General features: G+C 39.5%; 1 protein-coding gene across 5 annotated transcripts in view; it reads left to right on the top strand.

The window, feature by feature from the left end:
* ABCG2 (ATP binding cassette subfamily G member 2 (Junior blood group)) overlaps window positions 1-18,596 on the top strand; it is a 158,782-nt gene extending 140,186 nt beyond the window's left edge. For all 5 annotated transcript variants that reach the window (XM_059375698.1, XM_059375707.1, XM_059375716.1 and 2 more), the window contains 7 exons: window positions 1,399-1,481; window positions 7,853-7,942; window positions 9,095-9,219; window positions 10,480-10,634; window positions 15,448-15,537; window positions 16,391-16,473; window positions 18,381-18,596. In XM_059375698.1, the coding sequence (XP_059231681.1) occupies window positions 1,399-1,481; window positions 7,853-7,942; window positions 9,095-9,219; window positions 10,480-10,634; window positions 15,448-15,537; window positions 16,391-16,473; window positions 18,381-18,528 (774 nt within the window). In that variant the 3' untranslated portion in view covers window positions 18,529-18,596. The remainder of the gene's footprint in view (window positions 1-1,398; window positions 1,482-7,852; window positions 7,943-9,094; window positions 9,220-10,479; window positions 10,635-15,447; window positions 15,538-16,390; window positions 16,474-18,380) is intronic.

Below are 18,596 nucleotides of genomic sequence, written 5' to 3'. Positions count from 1 at the left end.
GAGGGCTGAACAGAAGTAGACCCTAGCTTACCGACCTTTGGTTTAGTGTTTTTAATCTGGTATGTATGGTTTACTTCTTTAAGTGTTTGAATGTGAGGCTATTAAACTGCTTTATGGCTTCCTACTGATAAATCTCATATTTGTAATATTACAGCCATGCTTAGATTTCAAGTAGTCATTTATGTGGTTCAGACTTTGCTTCTGATAATGCCATTTAACTAAAGGTTGTATTTGGATGACCTGGGAGTAAGTGGATCATCTGTGTAAAAGGATTTAATGTTTGTTTAATGTGCCATGGGTTTTTCTCATCAAACCAATTTGGAAAACACTATCATAACTCTTAGAGATTCATCTTTACATTGCGATATTTAATGTGGGACTATAGATTAGTTGTTTTTTTTTTTTTAAGATTTTATTTATTTATTTGACAGAGAGAGACCCAGCAAGAGAGGGAAAATAAGCAGGGGGAGTAGGAGAGGGAGGACAACCTGCTGAGCAGGCAGCTTGCTGTGGGGGTTGATCCCAGGACCCTGAGATCATGACCTGAGCTGAAGGCAGACGTGATTGAGCCACCTAGGTGCCCTCATTTTGTCAGTCTTAAAAACAAAAGTGATGTTTATGTACTGTTCTTAGGAGTCCCCAAAGCGAGTAAGTGAATGCAGGTAAGAATGGCTAAGCAGCTTAGTTCTACAGTGTTGGCTGTAGGTCCTTGGACTAAGGTTGCTAGAGGAGCTGTGACATGAGAAAGGGCAGTGGCAGCATGTGAGTGCCCTCAGAGAGAGCTGGCTGAATGCTTTGGTGGCTATGACTTTGCACTTTTCCAGTGCAGGCAAGCCCTGTCCTCTAGGTCAGGTGGGTGGTCAGCTAACGCCTGTTTCCTTATCATGCAGAATAACATTGTTAGAATTTTTTTTATGTGTGCTCAAAAAATTGTATTTATTTATAATAGTAAGAGTAAAGATATCCTGTTTTTACTTGTACTTCTTGAAATATAAAACTGCATGTTCACTGGAACAAAAGGTTGAGAGTTCAGGTCAGAACTCTTATCCATTTGGACTTTACTCCTCCAATGACTTAGCCAGATGCTTCCATTGTTCTGCTGGCCTTCCCAGGCCTTGTAGCCTGAACTGGACCTTGAATTGGCCTGGTGAATCACTGGGAGGATCCTTGGCATTCAGGGGGTATTGTGTTCTGTCAGCCTCTCCAACATGGATCAGTTATTTTTTAATTTAGAAAGCAGTCTCATAACATACACTGTTTTATATTCACCCAAGGATTTTGAACCACTGGAAGCATGTATCTCAATGGAGAAATTTGATTACATATCTTGTAATAATAAATGGTGTATTAAGTTTTTATCTTGCATTAAAACTTGTTTTTCTTTTTCTTTTTGAAAAGATAATTGTAACAATCATCCTGGGATTGGTTATAGGTGCCATTTTCTATGATCTAAAAAATGATCCTACAGGAATCCAGAATAGGTAAGTAAATTTGGATCTTGATTGTGAGAAAGTGCTGTTACATCTTTCAAGTAATGAAAATTCATTAAGAATTTGGATTTGAGACAAGTACAGAGTCAACTGAGGATCAGGATAAGTCAGTGAATTGCAAGCTGAATGTGTGTGGGGGGGATGGTCTCTATACATATATAAATATGTAATTTGTACAGATTATACAGGTTGTTAATTTTTACTGTCTTGACAAGTTTTAAGCATATAGTTCAGTGACATTAAATACATTCACATTACTTTGTAAAAGAATTTATTTATTTATTTAGAGAGAGCATGTGAGCATGGGGAATGGTAGAGAAAGAGAGAGAATTTCAAGCAGAGTCTGCACTGAGTGCAGACCCTGATGTGGAGCTTGATCTCATGACCCTGAGATCATGACCTGAGCCAAGATCAAGAGTCAGATATTTAACTGACGGAGCCATCCAGGCTCCCCAGTACATTCACATTATTGTACAACTATTACAACCATCCAACTCCAACTCTTCATCTTCCCAAACTGCATCTCTGTACATATTGAACAACAACTCCTCATTCTCCCTTTCTTTAGTGCCTGGAAATGGCCATTATACTTACTGTCTCTGAGTTTGACTACTCAAGGTACTCATATAAGTGGAATCATACAGTATTTATCCTTCGGTGACTGGCTCATTTTCCTTAGCATAGTTATCTTCAAGGTTCACCCATATTGTAGCATGTCAGGATTTCTTTTCTTTCTTTTTTTTTGTTAAGATTTTCTTTATTTATCAGAGAGAGAGAGAGAGAGAGAGAGAGGGAGAGAGAGCAAGCAAGCACAGGCAGACAGAGTGGCAGGCAGAGGCAGAGGGAGAAGCAGGCTCCCTGCCGATCAAGAAGCCCGATGTGGGACTCAATCCCAGGACGCTGGGATCATGACCTGAGCCGAAGGCAGCCGCTTAACTAACTGAGCCACCCAGGTGTCCCAGGATTTCTTTTCTTTTAAAGGCTGAATAATATTCCATTGTATGGAATACCATATTTGTTTATGCATTTCTCTGTCCTTGGACACTTGGGTTATTTCAGCCTTTTGGCTGTTGTGAATGTTGGAGAGGAAGAATTTCCTCTGCCATTCAGAGTCCTTCTAGTAGGACTAAGCATCACATTAACATGAAACAGATTAACAGGAGAAAATCAAATTTAATAGCATGTGTACAGGTAATCCACACAGACATGCAAATTCCAAAAGCAGTGAGACAACACGATGCGTATATGAATTAAGGAGAAGGGTGGTTAGGGTAAAGGAAGAAAGACCTTAGCAAAAAGTTGGGAGATGTTTGGAAAACAAAGGTTGCCCTCTTTATGCAAATAAGTTTCTTAGGCAAAGAGGCATCTTTCTTAATGGCTCTCTCCCTGGTACAGGTTCTCCTTTCTAACGTAAATTTAGGCAGTTGAGGGGAAGATAAGAAGTTTTTTTTTTAAAAGAAGATTTTATTTATATATTTGAGAGAGAGAGAGAAAGATGAGAGATAGAGAGTATGAGAGGGGAGGGTTCTGAGGGAGAAGCAGACTTCCTGCTCAACAGGGAGCTCAATGCAGAACCCGATCCCGGGACTCCAGAATCATGACCTGAGGCAGTTGCTTAACCAACTGAGCCACTCAGGCACCCCGTAAGAAGTTTTTTTTCTTTTTTTATTTATTTGACAGAGAAAGTACACAATTTCATGCACAAGCAAGGGGGAGAGGCAGACAGAAGTAAAGGGAGAAGCAGGCTCCCTGCTAGGAGCCATTCTCAGGGCTTGATCCCAGGGCCCCAGAATCATGACCTTAGCTGAAAGCAGATGCTTAAATGACTGAGCCACCCAGGTGCCCTGAGATGAAAAGTTTTCCTGAGTCTGGAGGCCTTGAATGCTTTTTTTTTTTTTTTTTTTGATTGCTTTTAACTCAAAATAATTTTCATGTTGCTGTGACCCCCATCTTGGAGTGGCCTGCCCTTTGCCCCTCCTTGAGCAATGCTGCTATGCACGTGGTTGTACAAATAAATATGTCTCAATCTCTGCTTTAAATTCTTTTGGATTTATACTCAGAAGTAGAGCTATTGGATTATTTGAAATATTTTATCTTCCACAGCAGTTGTATCATTTGACATTCCTACCAGCAGTGCACAAGTGTTTAATTCCTCTACAACATTACCAAACAGTATTTTCTGTTCTTTTTCCTTTTCTTTTCTTTTTAAAATAATAATAGCCATCCCAGTTGGTGTCAGGGGATGTGGTTTTATGATTTGCATTCCCCTCATGATTAGTGATATTGAGAACTTTTTCTTTTCTTTTCTTTCTTTTTTTTTTTTTGTTTTTAAGATTTTATTTCTTTATTTGAGAGAGAATAAGTGAGTGAGAGCATGAGAGAGGAGAAGTTCAGTGGGAGAAGCAGACCCCCCAAGGAGACCTCCCAAGGAGGGACTTGATCCTGGAATTCAGGGATCATGACCTGAGCCAAAGGCAGTTGTCCAACCAACTGAGCCACCCAGGCACCCTATTAAGAACCGTTTCTTGTGCTTATTGGCCATTTGTGTATCTTCTTTTGGGAAATCTTCTGTGGAGAAATCCTTTGCCCATTTTTTAATTGGAGATTCAAATTATTGAACTATAAGTGTTCTTTATATATTCTGGATATTAATCCTTTATCAGGTCTAAATTTGCAAATATTTTCTGACATTCTGTGGATCATCTTTTCACTGTTGAGTGTCCTTTGAAACACAGAAGTTTTAAATTTTGATGTAGTCCAGTTTATCTGTTTTTTCTTTTGTTTGTAAATAATTTTTTTCTATTTTTTTGATTTGTTTGCTCGGGGGAGGTGGATGACACTCCGGTTTTTCTGTTATATGGTTAGCGCTTACGTTCATTTACCTTACCGAGTTTTAGTCATCATGTGCCCTTAAAACTATTTTTTCATGATGAGATTTGGTAATGGGCTCTAGCATGTTCTGAATGTCTATGCTCAGCAGTGTCAAAGACTGCAGACTTCTCCTTATACTTCATGTACAAAGCTGTTCTATGCCAGGTACTATGCTCTGTTTTAAATCATGGATACGGATTTCTGCCCCAAGAGATGGGGGTGTTATCCCCATTTTGCCAGAAGGATATGAGGAAAGTTGCAGTAGCTTACGTTGAATCTGTTTTGATGTCAGATTGTTTACAAAAGAAAGAATAAGCATAAAATTCAATTCCTCACTCAAGTAAAATAAATTATCTCCTGTATGGGATCAGATAGTGTTACTCCATGTTGAAATTATTATGGAAGCTTATTTCCAGAGTTATATCACTGCTATTCCCTTTACTTTCTCTGAAGGGTGTGGGGTTCTCTCACTTGCTTCCAAGCTTTCTAGTCATTGATGATCTGTACCCATTGCAAATGCCATATTTTTACCAGGCACAGAATATAGGTCACAGGATCTATTGCCCATGGACCTTTTGTGTTGTGCAGTGGGAAGTATTTGGAAAAGTATTGAAAAACCTGTCCTCAACTGGAATTTTAAAGAGGAATTGGGTATCTAACCATTAGAATTCTTGGTAGAAGAATCCAGAGAAATAAAGAAGAGGTTTAGCAGTTTCTTCAAATGTTTTCTGGAGAAATAGTTCTTTGGATTTATTTTAATTTGTATTTTTGACATAAACTTGCTGCCACTTTTTTGTCATTTGAAATTGCTTAGGAGGCCAGTGGTTTGGTTCTCTTTGGGAATGAATTATCCCAAAGACGAGCTCTTGGCTCCTTTTCTTTCTTTCTTTCTCTCTCTTTTTTTTTTTTTTTTTAAGATTTTATTTATTTATTTAACAGAAATCACAAGTAGGCAGAGAGGGAGGAAGGGAAGCAGGCTCCCCACTGAGCAGGGAACCCGATGTGGGGCTTGATCCCAGTACCCTGGAACCATGACCTGAGCCAAAGGCAGAGGCTTTAACCCACTGAGCCACCCAGGCGCCCCTCTCTAACTAACAAGCTGGGTTTAATTTGTATGTAGTATATGAGCTTCTGTGGCCTAATATTTACCTTACAGGCTTGTGGTGGTTGCTAAACAAATTAATATAAACAGAAAAGATATTTTAAAAAATATTTGGATCAATAAGTAGATATTACAGTCCTGGATTACCAGTGTGAAAAGAATTTGAATACCTTGCATTATTTAGCAATAAAAACTATTTACTATAAAACAAACCATATGATTTAGAAGTAATAGCAGTATCTCCTAGTTCAAAATCATGATGAACATAACAGTGTTAAGGATATAAGGCTTAACAAATTGAGCTAAATTGTTGCGTGTCCCATCTTTCTTTCTTTCTGCATGTTTCTTGTTTCTGAAATTAGCTTTTACTTTGCTAGTAGACTTACTTGTGTGGAAAAAGTTACATAGCCTCCTGTGTACCAGTTCTGGCTATTTTCTGTTCATTAATTATTGTATAAACATTTACTTATAAAACAGTCTGTTCTCAAAGATAAATAAATAAATAAAAATAAAACATTCTGTTCTCTCAGTTCTTTCTTTCTTTTTTGGTGTTAAAAACAATTACTAAGTGTCTATGAGCTTTTTTTTTTTTTGAGAGGCTGTACACTTGGGTTTATATATTTTTATTTTTATTTATTTTTTAAGATTTTATTTATTTATTTGACAGACAGAGATCACAGTAGACAGAGAGTCAGGCAGAGAGAGAGAGGGAAACAGGCTCCCTGCCTAGCAGAAAGCCCGATGCAGGACTCGATCCCAGGACCCTGAGATCATGACCCGAGCCGAAGGCAGCGGCTTAACCCACTGAGCCACCCAGGCGCCCCGGGTTTATATATTTTTAAAAGTGTTCTCTTGTATTCTTGTGTCATTTAAATGATGGGTCACTTTAGCTCTTTCAGTGTCAACTCATGTCCTCAATGTCAATGAAATGGTTTGGTTATAAAGGGAAGCCCAACACCAGTTTTTAGAATGTTGGCATGCTTTCATAACACGCGTTTGTGTAGCAAAGTGTAGATTAACTGTGACTTTCCTTTTAAAGCCTTAATTATTTTACTGAGAAAGAAGCATTAGTAGTCTTCCTTTTCCTACAGGTACACAGATCTTTCCTTTATAAACATCATTTTGTTTTCTCTCTCTTTTTTTCTTTTTAAAGCTTTTATTTATTTATTTGACAGACAGAGATCACAAGTAGTCAGAGAGGCAGGTGGAAGGTGAGGGGAGCAGGCTCCTTGCTGAGCAGAGAACCTGATGTGAGGCTGCATCCCAGGACGCTGAGATCACAACCTCAGCCGAAGGCAGAGACTTTAACCCACTGAGCCACCCAGCTGCCCATGTTTTCTCTTTTGAGCATGTTGGAAACCATTTTGGTGTGGCTTGTCAAGGACAACATCAAGGCTCTCGACAGTTGTGGGCTGATATGATATGATGTGATCTCTGTCTGTCAAATAAATAAATAAATCTCTTTTTTTAAAAAAAAAAACGGTGGCTGATAGAGGTTTTTAAGCTTTGCAGGCTTTATTTGGTTCACTCTTTCTCCCTTCATACATTAGGAATGGTATTTGTTGCTGCTGTTGTCATTTTTTTTTTTTTAATGATTTTTTTAATTTATTTGACAGAGAGAGAGAGAGATCACAAGTAGGCAGAGAGGCAGGCAGAGAGAGAGGGGAAAGCAGCCTCCCTGCTGAGCAGAGCCTGATGCGGGGCTCAATCCCAGGACCCTGAGACCATAACCTGAGCCTGATACTTGTTGATTTGTTAGTTAAAATTCAAGATGATAATATTTTTATGACCTACATATTCATCAGCACAGACTGCCATCACAAAGAACCGTAGGCTGTGTGGCTTAAACAATTGTCTAAACAACAATTTCTTATACTTCTAGAGATCAGGATGGTCAGATTCCAATGAGAGCTATCTTCCTGGCTCACAGGTGGCTACCCTTTTGCTGTGTCCTCACACGGCAGAGAGAGTACACTCTGATGTCTCTCCCCTGTCTTTTAAGGGTGCTAATCCCATTGTGAGGCCTTACCCTCATGACCTCATCTAAATCTAATTACCTCCCAAATACACTGTCTCTAAATATCATCACGTTGAAGGTCCGGGCTTTAACGTAGGAATGTGGGGGAGAACCCAATTTAATCCATGGCAGCCCAGGACAAAGACTTCCAGACTCTGCTTTGTGGACTCTGAAGGGTACCACTGTGGATACCCAGAGATGGTGGGGAGAAGGCTGATGGCGCGCATACTTCCCTGTTTTAACCAGAACAGTTTCTATTTAATGTTATGAGGTATCCTTTGAGGAGAGCATTTCACAATTAGAAAATTGACCTAAGAATGTTTCACTGACTGCAGTGCTTTCCCCCCGCCCCCCACTTTTCTTTCATTGCAGGTCAGGGGTGCTCTTCTTCCTGACGACCAACCAGTGTTTCAGCAGTGTGTCAGCTGTGGAGCTCTTTGTGGTTGAGAAGAAGCTCTTTATGTGAGTAGGTCTCTGTTCCAGGAAGGGGACTCTCCGGTATCAGGGGCTGTTGGTCAAACTGGTCATATCCAGTGTTGGGCCACAGCTTGGTTCCTGGGGATTGCCCACGTTACTTGAGAAAAAGCAGCCAGAGGTTGTGAGGACAATCATTGAGCATGTAGGGCTTGATACTAAGGGGAAAAGGAGTTTAAGATTAAGGCAGAGCCAGCAAATCCAAATGCTGCAGAAAAAGCAAGCGATAAAGGGGCAAAAAAGGATTTTTTGTTTTTAAGCAGATGAGAAGTCATGATGGCTCACACAGGCAAAGTCAGAGGGGCTTGGTAGAGAGAAAGTAGTAGGCTGAGCAGTAAACATAAGATGTGGAGGTCAAGCTGACAAAGAATGTGGACCCAACTTAGCCCTCAATGGAAGGGAAATGGAAGGAGCCAAAGGGCGGCCTTAAAATAAAGTAAGGGCTCTTTTGTTTCCTGTGTTTTCCAAAGTTGGACAAGATTTGCCCATATTCCCATACTGAAGAAAGGAATCATTCTAGAGGGAAAGAATGATATTGGTGGAGGAGTTTGGAATTACAGGAGGAAGATGCCAGGAAGAGGAAGGGATCTAAAACTGGAGAGGGAAGGAAGCAGGATTTGACAGGGATGTGTGGTTGAAAGGTGTGATTGTTGAAGGAAGAAGTGCCATTTTCTTTTTGTCATGAGAGTTGAGTAAGTGATCCAGGGCTGCTTTAGGAAGCTTGGAGGATAGCAGAGCCGCCACCTTCATAATCAGAAGTGGAAAGAAAATAAAGCCTCTACCATAACTGAGCTCAGCTACTGGAGTGCTATTCTTAAAGGAGAGCCAGTGTTGGAAGAGAGGAAGGAGATGCAGATCTACTCACTGGGAGTGGGCGCTCAGGGAGCGGAATGGATGGCATCCAGAGGGAGTTCTATAATGAGAAGAGGGGTATTGCACAGACTTGTGTGGGGGTGACAACACAGGTGAGGCTCACACCCAAGAGGGTGCCTGATGCTGACAGGATGGAGGTTCACCTCAGGGATGTGAGAAGCTGTAGTCATTTGACCCTTGGTGGTGGCGGAAGTCTGCAGATAAGCAAGCAGCCCAATCTGGTTTCTGCCTTCCTTAACTAATGTAGGATGAATTTTTCTTTTTTAGACATGAGTATATCAGTGGATACTACAGAGTGTCGTCTTATTTCTTTGGAAAACTGTTATCTGATTTACTACCCATGAGGATGTTACCAAGTATTATATTTACTTGTATAATATACTTCTTGTTAGGTAAGCAGTATAACAAAAGGTTTGTGTCTTTACTCTTCAATATGAGGGCAAGCCAATTTCTTTTTACCAGCTTCATTTTGGTTCTCAAACTCTAAACCAAGCCAGTGAGATAAGGAGACATCTACCCACATGCATACTCTGAAATAACTGTTCCCTGAGGACATTTTTATCAAGACTTGCCCTAAACTAACTTTTAAAACTACTTATAAAACTCAATTTTACTGAAAGATGCTGTGTGTCATTTATCAACATGGAAAGAATTCACAAAACTATTTGAGACTATGATAGAGGAGCTGGGATACTTACTATGTATTTGTACTTTTATTATTATATTTGTCTGTGTGTTTACACATAAAGATAGTGAAAGACAGTGACTTTCAGGGCTTCCTGGTTTAATACAAATACTTGTTCGATAGGTGTAGTTAGATTCATTTGTGCATTAGGCTCATTGTATCATAATGTCCTTATATTTTCACTGAGGCAAAAACACACATCAGAAATAATCTTTTATTTAAAAAATATATATAAGTAAAGCACTACAGAAAAAAAACCAACTGATTGAGTTTAAACTTCCATTTTATAAATAAGAGGTGTGTCATGAAGAATTAGGCATAGAACCTAGATCCTCAGAATCAAATTTGACAGCTGTTCCAAAACCTTCAGATTGTATGATCCATGGTATTAGTCCATTATCATTTATAAAGTAGTTTTAGGAAATTTATTTAACCCCACCCTCAATCCCAGAATTAATATGGTGCTTTGTCTTGGGGAACTTGGAATGTGGAGACATTCCCCCCGATATTGAAACCACTGGGAGGTCACCTAATCTTCCCAGTTTCTTTACTCAATGCAGTGATAGCAAACAGACACGTGGTGATGTTTGAGTAAAAAAAAAATATGCTCTTGACAAGTTTTGTTCTTAGAAAAAAAGGCAATAGAATTGGGGCCAGTTGTGTTGCCTGGAGCTCTCCATCTCAAATACTCAGAAATTGTTAATAATTATAAATAAAGGAGGAGCAGAGATGTTACACGGAAATGTGCTTATGCAACAAGTATAAAAAAGAAACTATGATAACTTTATACAGTAATATGGAGGGGGGGACTGGTAATGAAATTGGTGACCCAAGGTTGTTGAATAGAGGATGAATATTCTTCATTTTGGTATTAGTTTCTCCAAATATTATAATGCTTTGCATAGGAAGCAATCCCAAATACACAGGTGGCAGGTGGATTCAACACCTTCTTTCCTTCCCAACTAAGGCTTGAAACCAGTTGTGGAGGCCTTCTTCGTCATGATGTTCACCCTTATGATGGTGGCTTATTCGGCCAGTTCTATGGCACTGGCCATAGCAGCAGGCCAGAGTGTGGTATCCATAGCGACACTTCTCATGACCATCTCCTTTGTGTTTATGATGGTGAGTAGGAACTGTGCTTCTCTGAGAACTAGTTATTTCCCCTTGTTCCTTTCCACAGATTTGCCTGTTACCTAAACCTGCTTTGAGGATTCTGTAAATGGGATCTTGTGCTTTAAGGAGACCATGTATTGAGGGATAGCTTATATTAGAGAATATACAGATTTTTCTTGGCATTACCGAGCCTTTTTGGCTACTGTTCTAATATAATTGCTATAACTTTAGTTAACATTTTGTTACACATGAGTTCTTAAAAGATGCTTCTTGGGTGACATATAGTGAAACCTTGATAAACTGAAACTTCAAAAACCAAACTGGACTTTAAAGCCAAAGACTGTAACAGGAGATGAAAGAGGACACTGTATCATGGTAAAGGGGACAGTTCAACAAGAAAATCTAACAATTGTAAATCTTTATGCCCCCAATATGGGAGCATTCAAATATATAAAACAATAACAGACATAAAGGAACTTATTGATAATAATACAATAATAGTAGGGGACTTTAACACCCTACTTATAGCAGTGGACAGATCCATCTAAGCAGATAATCAACAAGGAAACAATGGCTTTGAATGACATACTTGACCAGATGGACTTAACAGATATAATCAGAACATTTCATCCTAAAGCAACAGAATGCACATTCTTTTCAAGTGCACATGGGACATTCTCCAGAATAGATCTCATACTAGGTTATAAATCAGTCCTCAATAAGTACAAAAAGGTTGAGATCATACCATATGAGATCATACCCTACATATTTCTGACCACAACACTATGAAACTTGAAGCCAACCACCAGAAAAAATTTGGAAAGACTACAAATACATGGAGGTTAAACAACATTCTACTAAATAATCAATGGGTCAATCAGGAAATCAAAAAATTAAAAAAAATACATAGAAACAAATGAAAATGAAAACACAATGGTCCAAAACCTTTGGGATGCAGCAAAAGCAGTCCCGAGACATATATATATATAGCGAAGTATATAGCAATATAGGCCTACGTCAAGAAGGAAGAAAAAATCTCAAATAAACAATCTAACCTTATACCTAAAGGAGGTATAAAAAGTACAACAAATGAAGCCTAAAGCAAGCAGAAAGAAGGAATATTAAAGATTGGAGCAGAAATAAATGATACAGAAACTAAAAAAAAAAAGCCCAATAGAACAGATCAGTGAAATCAGGAGCTGGTTCTTTGAAAAAAATTAGTAAAATCGATATACGCATAGCTAGACTCATCAAAAAGAAAAGAGAAAGGATCCAAATAAATAAAATCACAAATGATAGAGGAGAAATAACACCACTACAGAAATACAAAGAATTCTAAGGGAATATTATGAAAAACTATACGCTAACAAATTGAACAACCTGGAAGAAATGGACAAATTCCTAGAAACCTATAATCTACCAAAACTGAAAGAGGAAGAAATAGAAAACCTGAACAGACTGATAACCAGCAATGAAATTGATTCAGTCATCAAAAATCTCCCAACAAACTAGAGTCCAGGGCCAGAGGATTTTCCAGGGGGAATTCTACCAAACATTTAAAGAATAGTTAATACCTATTCTTCTCAAACTATTCCAAAATATAGAAATGGAAGGAAAAGTTCCAAACTCATTCTATGAGGCCAGCATCACCCTATCCCCCCCCCCCCCCAAAAGACTCCACTGAAAAAGAGAACTACAGGCCAATATTTCTGATGAACAAGGATGGAAAAATGTTTAGTATAATACTCGCAAATTGAATCTAACAGTACATTAAAAGAATCATTCATCACAGTCCCATGGGATTTACTCCTGGGCTGCAAGTGTAGTTCAGTATTTGCCAATCAGTCTGCATGATTCACCACATTAATAAAGGCGAGGATAAGAACTATATGCTTCTCTCAGTTGATGCAGAAAAAGTATTTGACAAAGTACAGTAGCCCTTTTTAATAAAAAGCATCAACAAAGTAGGGATAGAGGGAACATATCTCAACATAAGAAAGGCCATATACAATAAACCCACAGCCAGTATTGTTCTCAGTGGGGAAAAACAGAGCTTTTTCTCCATGGTCAGGAACAAGACATGGATGTCCTCACTCAACAGTGTTATTTAACATAGTACTACAAGTCCTATCCTCAGCAATCAGACACCAAAAAGAAATGAAAGGTACTTAATCAGTAAAGAAGAAGTAAAACTTTTACTGTTTGTAGACATGATACTCTATAGTAAACTCAAAAGACCACCAAAAATTGCTAGAACTAGAACATGAATTCACAGGATACAAAGTCAATGTACAGAAACCTGTTGCATTTCTATACACCAATAATGAAGCGGCAGAAAGAAAAATCAGGGTATTGATCCCACTTACATTTGCACCAAGATCCATAACCATCCAGTAACTGCACTATTAGGTATTTACCCAGAGCGGGGAGAAATACTGGTTTGAAGGGATACATGCACCCCTATATTTGTAAACACATTATCAACAATAGCCCAATTATGGAAAGCGCTCAAATGTCAACTGACTATTGAATGGATAAAAAGATGTGAAGATGGATAGACAGAATGGAATATTACTCGGCCATCAAAAGAATGAAATCTTGCTATTTGCAATGATGTAGATGGAGCTAGAGAGCATTTTGCGAAGTGAAACAAGTCAGAGATACCACAAGATTTCACTCATATGTGGAACTAAAGAAACAAAACAAACGATCTTAGGGGGAAAAATGAGGCGAACCAAGAAACAGACTTAACTATAGAGAGCAGACTGAAGTGGTTAGGGGGTTGGGTCACAGAGGTGATGGGGATAAAGGAGGGCACTTGTGACGAGCACCAGGTATTGTATGGAGGTGTTGGATCATTAAATTGGGCACATGAAACTGATAGTACACTGTATGTTAACTAATTGGAATTTAAACAGAAACTTCTAAAAAAAAAAAAACCCCACAAAACCCAGAAAAATGTTGATTGTAAGATTCCCTCATAAAAGCATCAGGTTAATTGCCCAACTTCTGTGCTCGGGTTAGACTTATTTAAGCAGTGGCTTAATGGTTTGGCTGGATATACTCCCCTCCAAGGGAGTAGCTAAGCTCCATGAGAAGTGGAACAGTTTGCAGTGTGGGTAGTCTATCGTGGGTCCCTCCTGTATTTTGAAAAGGGGTGTTTTAAAAACACTGAGAAGGGGCACCTGGGTGGCTCAGTGGGTTAAGCCTCTGCCTTCGGCTCAGGTCATGATCTCAGGGTCCTGGGATCGAGAACCATATTGGGCCCTCTGCTCAGCAGGGAGCCTGCCTCGCCTTCTCTCTCTGCCTGCCTCTCTGCCTACTTGTGATCTCTCTCTTCCTGTCAAATAAATAAATAAAATCTTAAAAAAAAAAATAAAAACACTGAAAAGTTCCAAAGTCCACAGAGTACTGTGTCTCCTCCCTTCTGGGTTCCTGACATTCTCTTATACCAATCTATTTCTGCCTACCTTTTTTTAAATGGTTACTGAAGCCTAACCTTACGTGTCCCTTCATTTTCCCTGTACATAGATGGATCAGTAAGCGAATCAGCTAGTTACCACCTTGCCCCTTAACGTCAAGTGAACAGGAACGTTAGCCTGTTTACTTAATACATGTGTTTTTTTCTGCTAGAGGAGGAGAGATGTCCTTAAAAGGAGCATAATTAGAACAAATTTTTGCCAAAGTTTAAGTCTTCCATTTCTGAGTTTGACATCTACCAATCTAATCGTTATTGAGAAAGTGATAAACCTTCCCATATGTTTTCTATCATGTTATCCAATACATAATGTGTCTTCAATTTATAAAAATGTTCTAGATAATGTATTAGATGCTTCATCTTATTGTTATTTAGAAGTTTGTATATAGATCCTTTAAAACCAGTCATAACACCACATTTTCCTCAGAGATGCAGTGTCTCCTCTGTTAAGCACCTGGTTAAGTCAAGTTCAGGAATACGTAGTCACTCCAACATTGTCATTGTTAGGTCTATCCCAGCATACCTACTGCCAGTTAAAAGTTAAATATATACCTTCTCTCATGTAGCCATCTGTTGCTGGCCTCGGTCCTTCACCGTAAGACGGCTTTTTGGTAGCTTTAAATGAAGGTATTCACCATATGTTAGTCTGTACTACTCCGTGTTATTCTGTGTATAAGTTCCAGGCTTTGGGTTTTTTTTTTTTTTTAAGATTTTATTTATTTATTCGACAGAGAGAGATCACAAGTAGGCAGAGAGGAAGGCAGAGAAAGAGGAGGAAGCAGGCTGAGCAGAGAGCCTGATGCGGGACTCGATCCCAGGATCCTGAGATCATGACCTGAGCTGAAGGCAGCGGCTTAACCCACTGAGCCACCCAGGCGCCCCAGGCTTTGGGTTATTTTAAGCATGCATCCCGAACGCCAGATTATTTCTATAGTCACGCAGAGATAGAATGCAAGCCCTTGTAAATAACAGATCTTACTGTGTTAGGGAAGTAGAGAGGGGCAGGAGATGTTCAGGATCTGCTCTGGTAAGTTTCTTGGTGTAAGCATAGAGTGATGGTATCGCTGGGACAGTCAGTACTTTATTGATCTTTCATCGTGGGCAGTCACCAAAAGTAAAAGCCTTCACAATGAAGGGTCTTCCAATTAGATGACCTAGGGATTAGAGATATGTTGTCATTCCTTTACAACCACGAATAGCCTCAGCTCGAGCGGGGCATACGTACGCAAAGGGAAGTCTTAGAAGAAATGTTTGTGAAGGTTGTAGGGGACTCAGAAATTATTCTCTGTAATTCGCCATGAAATCCCTTCACCAGGTCTGATTCTTGGCATTTTCTTTCCGTAGATATTTTCGGGGCTGTTGGTAAATCTCAGAACCGTTGCGCCTTGGCTCTCCTGGCTTCAGTACTTCAGCATTCCTCGATACGGCTATGCGGTAAGTTTTCCTCATCTGTCCTTGTGACTGCTTCATTGTTCCCAAGCTAGGAACAACCAGAATAAAGCCTGCCAACGTCATTACCCCAGCCATGAACTGTGAAAGTCTCCCAGGGGTTTCATTTTCCGAGCGATGAAGAAGAGTTTCACCTCCATCATCCCCTGAGGTTTCCCCAGTCACGCTGCTGTCCGAGGGTGCTGAGGGGTGGAAAGAGAACTCCACAGAAAGGAGAAAGATTGACTAATGGATATGAAAAACTGTTGTTGCATTTCAGTTCCACACGAAAATGAGAAGGGGGGGGGCTAGAATATATATTTTATATTGAAATTAGAAGAAGAAGAGCATATAATACAGCTACTCTATTGGCTTTAGAAAAAGCTCATCAAGTCCACAGAAAACTGTGTCTTAGTATAGTACGATTGGGGTTCTGACTCCCAAGAATTAGCACTGGTTTTGATGAAAATAAACAGGAACAATATAAAACGTTCTTAAATAGATGCTGTAAATTAACAACAGTCACGGACTACCGTTTTATGATTTTAATCCCACTGTTTGTGGGATTATAAAATTAGGAGGAGGAAGGAGCTATGGGTAGGATAGCCACAGGTCTCCCCTCTTTGCCAAATACTTTTTAAAGCCTTTGTTTTAGAAGCCAAAAGCCCGACAGAGGCCACCCAGTTAGTTGCCAGGGAAAAGAATTTTGACTGTTCTGATGTGACCAAGACCATGAATGTGAGGCTTGGTTTGTTTTTAGGAATAGCAGTAAAGATTAAACTAGGAGGACATGATCATTCTCTGGAGACTTTTTGAAATTTAAAACCATTTACCTTGTCTCATCCCCCCTGTGTTATAGGCTTTGCAGCATAATGAATTTTTGGGACAAAACTTCTGCCCAGGAGTCAACGTAACAGGGAATGATACCTGTAGCTATGCAATGTAAGTTTGTACTCATTGTCAGAATGGATTTGCTTACTCTTGGGGTGTCATGTAGAAAGGCCACTGGACCATGTGGCTGCTGAGGGTCCTTCTACTGCAGACCTGTGCACAGTGCACGTCTCCTTGATGTTCTACTACAGTCCAAGTTATAGTTAAGTTGGGGAAATGTTTCTGATGAGTTGTTCATTTGGGGCCTTTTTAAAATGCTGTTTTGAATTGTGGATTTTAGCTTTTATTTTCAGAACACCTGAGTTTGAAATGAGCTGCTTTGATATTTTTGCAAAGCCTTAGGATATTGGAATTTATGGATTATGGCAAGTGTACAGATTCATGAACTTACAGCTTCTTGGAAGCCCAACCCGAGGCCAGGAGCAGAACATTTCCCTGGCACACTCGAGGAACCTGCCCCTTCTTCCTGCACCTAAATAGGAGGCATGAAGAAATTGAAGTCTGCACAGCTATTTTTTTTTTTCTTTTAAACTGACTTGGAATGCCCTTATTAAAGCATGTGCCTCTAAAGAAGGAAACACATTTCAGTCATGAGAAAGAATTTGCATTTATTGCATAGTGTCAATAAAACAGAAATGCAGATTTCCATAAAATCAAGAGGATGTTTTAAAAACTGAGTAACACTTTCCTTATCCATGATTGTTGTTAACGGTTTGACTTTGATACATTAACTAATGAAAGAAAAGAGGATGCTGGTATCAAAAATCTTATGGACCTTCATGAAATAATTCTTAGTAACAGGACACATTGCTAGTTTGAAGTATTTCTAGAAAACCTCTGCAAAGAGCATCTTTTTTATCCTGCCCACTCTCTGTCTTTTGTCTGGCCATACCAATTTTTTTTTTTTTTTTGAACTGCCAGATTTCAAGAGTTGCACAAAAATGGGGAATAATTAAGGAATAATTAAGGAACAAGGAATAATTAAGGCTGTACCAGGTGTTTTAGAAAAGCCAGGTGCTTTTCTAAACGGTGCTAGGGCTACCCCACCCTGTTCTGCTTCAGCTGCCACTGAGGCTTCCCCCTCATTAAGGGGCCTGCTGGTGACAGCTTGCAGCCAGGCATCTGCTGGGCTCATTCCAGTCCTGCTGCAAGAGTGGATGGAACTGCAACAGTGCCAGGAAGCCCTTGCTCACCTCTCTACCCAGTTGCAAAATTCTTAGCTTGTGTTCGTTTGCATGGCTGATTTGTGGGTGATGAGTTCTAGAAAGAGCTTTAACTGTCTTGGTAATAATGTCATCTGTTATCTGTTGATGCCTTCTGTTAAAACTGAGGTTTACCCCATCAGGAGTGAGGGCAAATTACTTGATTAATGTTTCTGCCCTTCAAAGAGAGCAGCATCGTAGATCTGGAAACAAATGAATTTGCAGAGATTAGCAACTTGGTTCACAGTGTGAGTCTGTGGCCTTGGACCTAAGTTCCTTAAACCTTAGCCTCTTCATCTTTTACAGGTATATCCGAACCCCCACTGGATTGTTTTAGGGATTAACTAAACTGTTACATGTGGGTTGCTCAACATAGTATCTAGCAGATTTGTAAGCACTCATTGTCTGTTACCTACTATATATAAAGGCATAGTTATTTGACCCTTGGAAACCTATGGGAGGAGTGAAATAATTAATAATTAATTTTGGTTAAAGATTTTATTTATTTATTTGACAGAGAGAGAGAGAGATCACAAGTGGACAGAGAGGCAGGCAGAGAAAGGGGGAAGCAGGCTCCCTGCTGAGCAGAGAGCCCAATGTGGGGCTCTATCCCAGGACCCTGAGATCATGACCCGATCCAAAGGCAGAGACTTAACCCACTGAGCCACATAGGCATCCCGGGAGGAGTGAATTTAATTTAGTAGAATTTGGCAAATGCTAAGAATGAAGTCATATTCTCTTTCTGTTGAATTTCAGATGTACAGGCGAAGAATTTTTGCTCAACCAGGGCATCGATATCTCCCCATGGGGCCTGTGGAAGAATCATGTAGCCTTGGCATGTATGATTGTTATCTTCCTTACAATTGCCTACCTAAAATTGTTATTTCTTAAAAAATATTCCTAAATTCCCCTTTAATTTACATGATTGATCCACACATTAAAAAGGGAGCATCTTGACATTTTAAGTTTTCA

This window comes from Mustela nigripes, chromosome 1, assembly GCF_022355385.1.
Source record: "Mustela nigripes isolate SB6536 chromosome 1, MUSNIG.SB6536, whole genome shotgun sequence".
In the NCBI taxonomy this organism is placed as follows: domain Eukaryota; kingdom Metazoa; phylum Chordata; class Mammalia; order Carnivora; family Mustelidae; genus Mustela; species Mustela nigripes.
This window is presented reverse-complemented; position numbering and strand designations above follow the sequence as displayed.